At 54.3% G+C, this 3,955-nt stretch overlaps 1 protein-coding gene across 1 annotated transcript; it reads right to left on the reverse strand.

Annotated features, from left to right (window-relative positions):
* Positions 1–307: 307 nt before the first annotated feature.
* Positions 308–3,133, reverse strand: LOC135898500 (uncharacterized). Its single transcript, XM_065427453.2, has 2 exons — positions 1,613–3,133; positions 308–1,279 (listed from the first exon to the last, which is right to left on the reverse strand). Exons 1-2 carry the CDS (start codon positions 2,797–2,799, stop codon positions 340–342), a joined length of 2,127 nt encoding a protein of 708 aa, XP_065283525.1. The 5' UTR covers positions 2,800–3,133; the 3' UTR covers positions 308–339.
* Between the last annotated feature and the right edge of the window lie 822 nt (positions 3,134–3,955).

Raw genomic sequence — 3,955 nt, forward strand, 5'->3', positions numbered from 1 at the left:
ATAAAAAGAGACTGTGCATATTTATGGACTTCGGGATTCTTATTCTTATTCGGGATTGTTATTCGGGATTGTGCAACAAAGCTGCCACTGCTTTTTGGAACACACGTATCACATTCGCGCTATGCGCAGTTATTGCGTCATCGATTGCATCACCCTCTCACTGCAACGTCTTGAGAGGGCTGCTACCAAACCGGAAGAGCCGATGCAAGAACGAAAGTACGCAACGCTATAGCCCTGATCGTGGTTGTTATTGCGCAAATTTACAAAACGTGCTTCTTCGGCCCCCTGATTAAAGATATACCCCCCCCCCTCAAAAAAAGAAGACTAAAAGGAGTGCAATTATTGAACGCGAACGTCAGTGACCCTCAGGTAACGCGCAATGGCGCGCCAGCAGTAAGCGTTGAGCGCATCAATCTGCGTGACGTCAGCGGGCCAGCAAACGACGGAGTGCCGAACAACGCCCGTGAGCAGCAGGTACTTGTCCCGCAGGCGGTGCTCGGCCGAAGCGACCTCGAGCCGGGCCTCGACGTCCGACAACCCGCCGGTTTCCGTCAGGTGAGCGAGCAGGCAGGATCTGTCGGAGAACAACTCGAAGCACTCCGCGCTGTGCCTGTCTTCGCGGCGGCGCAGAACGAACTCGACGGCGCGGTTCAGCGCGGATTTGTTCCTCCGCACCGACTCGAGAATCGGCGACGGCACGCACGTGTTGTCACCGGCCCAGCACTGGAAGTTGACGACGAGCCTGTTGGCCGACATTCCTCGGGCGATCGCTTCCATGAATCGTCCGGGGCAGTCGACGTGCAACCAGGCCGAGATGTTCGTGACGGCGTCGTTGCGCGCCAACATGCCGCAGAACGCTGCCATCGTCTCCTCGGCGGCGGGTACCCGGAGCGTTATGTCCAGCTCGGTTATGGCCGCGTTGACGGTCAGCGCGCGTAGAATGTCGTTCGCCGAGTCCCCGTCCTCGATGTCGATGCGGAGGAACCCGATGGATCGATTCCTCTTCAACGCCTCGCACAGAAGAGCGACCCTGGCGTCGGGCTCGTGCTTGACGTCGACGGTGAGGCTGTCCACCCGCTTGCTCGAGGCCAAGGCGTTGAAGAGGACGCTGACGCTGTCGAGTGACAGCTGACCAATGTCCGGCAGCCAGAGCTGCTCGGGGCTCTTGTGCGATGACACCAGCACCGATGCGAGGATGCGGAGATAGGGTTCCGTCCAGGGCCCGAGTTGCACGCGGTCGTAACACTCGTCTTCAAGCAGCTGCCGTGCCAGAGACGTCCTGCAACAAGGACAGAAATGGCGGCGCGATAGTAAACGTTAAACTCTACGCGTAACGAGAATACCGCAATGAAGGACAAACAAGGAAGGAAAGACAAGGACGCGTTGTTCTATGCTTCGCCATAAGTTTGCAAATGTAGAGCGTGTATTTATCGCGGGTAAAATTCTAATGTCTCATTGACAAAAAAAACATGGTCATCACGGATGATTTTCGGGCATGGCTTAGTAGCTCAGGAAAATGCAAACGAGCACCTAAATTAAGTATATGGACGCGAAGGTAAAACAAAATGGAGCATTTGCAGGAAGAACTGTGAATTAAATCTTTCTCACGCACCTTTCTTCTTCGGAACCCATGGCTCCCGGAAGCATGAATTTCTTCAGGCTCTTGTTAACCTGCAGCGCTTTGCAGAGAGCAGAAATGTCCCTCATGGAAATATTACCGCAGTATATGCGGAGAAACTGCAAGGTGCAATTTTCCGACAGAGCTTGCGACCACTGTTCCAGCCCTTCGCAGTTGTCGAGGAACACAACTCCCATGTAGAGCGCTCGGAGAGAAGCGTTCTTCCGCAGAGCAGACGCCACGGCTCGCATGCATCTGGTGTCGATGAACAGGCAGCAGTAGAGCAGGAGTTCCTTCAGGCTTCTGTTGGCCTGAAGGGCCCTGAACAGTTCCTCGATCGAACCACGCGTCTCTACGTAGAGCGACAGCTTCGTCAAGGTGAGATTCGTTTCGAGAGCCTTGGCGATGACCGAAACCTCTCCCTGTAGGATCGGCTGGGCCGTGACTTCCTTCAGGCTGGTCGACGCGCACATGAGCCTCACCATGGCGTCCATGTCCGGCATCCTGCTCTTATTGTGGGGCGACTTGAGCGTGAGGAACTCGCAAGCGACCAGGCTCTCGACCATCCTCAGTCCGTCGCGTCTCTGCGGGCTGTGTTCGCAGATGTAGACCTTCTTCAGCGTGTGGCGGTTGCGCTCCAGGAGCGCGTCGATTTCGGCCGCGAAGTGCCGGTTGGTCTCGGAAGCGTCGACGAAGAGCGTCTCGAGATCGACCACGGCGTCCACGCCTCGGAGGTACAGGCGGGCGCCGGCGCTCTCGGTGATGTTCAGCGTGCGGAACCTGCGCCGGGACGGCGACGACGAGGACGACGGGGGGCGGACGTGGATCGGGAAGGACGGTTGGTCCGCGGGGGCGCCGTCGCGAACCAGGCAGGTCACGTCCAGCTCCCGGATGCAGAGGTGTCGGCACAGGAGCCACGACGTGAGAAGCGACGCCTCGCGAGCCACCGTCGCGGGGTCTCCGTCCGCCTCCACGTTGGACATGGCGCGCAGGAGCAGCGTCCCCGGAGTGGTCTCGACGAGCTCGAAGGCGAGCTCGTGCATCAGTCGGTTCCACGGCGTAAGCTCGCCGCACAGCCAGCACGTCTCCTCGGAGTTCACCGCGCCGCACGGCCGGTCGAAGTCCAGCTGTGTCTTCCACTCGTTGGTAGGAAAGACGTCGTAATCTTCGCTGTGTGACATTTCTTTTTTTTGAACCTCGGTGTTACCGCCACGTAGCTGCAATGGCCGACAAGCCAATGCCGGTGTTAATGGCGATATGCGAGAACAATTAGGCACATGCCCACGATGGAGAGTGGGCCGAGAATCGGGTAGCTGCCAACAATTGTTGTAGTTGTTGTAGCCTGTGATGCGTGTGGCTCCTACCCACGATGGGTCAACGAATGAAACGCTGTTAATCACGGATGTTGGCCTTTTCAGACAGGGTACGCAAACTTCACAGAATTTTGAAAACTCACAAGAGGCAGAGACAAAAAGGGTTGATCAGTTAGATTTTTTCTCATTATTCGTCTTCTTCGAACACCCGCTCCCTTCAACTTCTTTTTCCAAAAAAAAATTCGAAGCCTTCACATGTGCCACATGACAAGAACGGGACGATTTCTATCGGTGGATGGTCACACTGCAACGAAGCAACCTTATGTGGTTTCGCGCTAAGAATCTGACAAGAGGTTCGTCAGCTACCTTTAACCCAAGGAACCCGCATGGGTTTCCTTTGCAGCAATGGCTACGAACTGGTGGATGTCTGATTTTTCCTTCTTTAATTGCTTCTCTCCACCTTGCGGGTTTTCGCAGAACTATTACGTCAAATACCTTTAACCCCATTAGCTCAAACGCGAAGCTCAATCAGCTAGGAAAAGCACAGTCGAAAGAATAGACCTTGCTAGGTGGATTCTCAAAGGTACTTTCCTTTTTACCCAACCAGACGACGTTGTAGGAATAAGTGTTGTACGAATTCCCGTTACCAAAACTCGCAGAAAGGATGAAGCACGGCCATACCTTTGCATGCAGAAGCTGAGCGGAAGAACTGAGCATTGAGTTTTTTCCAGCGGAGCTTGAAAATTTTATGCAGCACGTCATTTGATGTCAGTTCCGCTAACAAAATATACGAAAATTTAGGAGAGTAATTCGTCGCAGAGTCCTTGACTAGAGTAAACTTTAGGAAGCACATTTCAGGCGGCACGTGGCTCGTCTGCTAGAAGAGATAGGACAGGTAACATGCGTAACAGCACCTGTCGACGGAGACACAATAGCGTACAACAGCAACGCAACTGAAAATGTTTGAAAAAATGGCTGTGGCTTAGCTAAGGTTAAGCCCAGGATGCGAAGCATACTAGCCTTT

This window comes from Dermacentor albipictus, chromosome 10 (assembly GCF_038994185.2).
Source record: "Dermacentor albipictus isolate Rhodes 1998 colony chromosome 10, USDA_Dalb.pri_finalv2, whole genome shotgun sequence".
Taxonomy (NCBI): Eukaryota; Metazoa; Arthropoda; class Arachnida; order Ixodida; family Ixodidae; genus Dermacentor; species Dermacentor albipictus.

Excerpts from the sequence above, each read along its gene's own strand:
- LOC135898500 (XM_065427453.2), bottom strand. The coding sequence starts at position 2,799 with ATGTCACACAGCGAAGATTACGACGTCTTTCCTACCAACGAGTGGAAG. Across the intron at positions 1,280-1,612 it reads ATGGGTTCCGAAGAAGAAAG|GACGTCTCTGGCACGGCAGC; the intron begins GTGCGTGAGAAA and ends TCCTTGTTGCAG.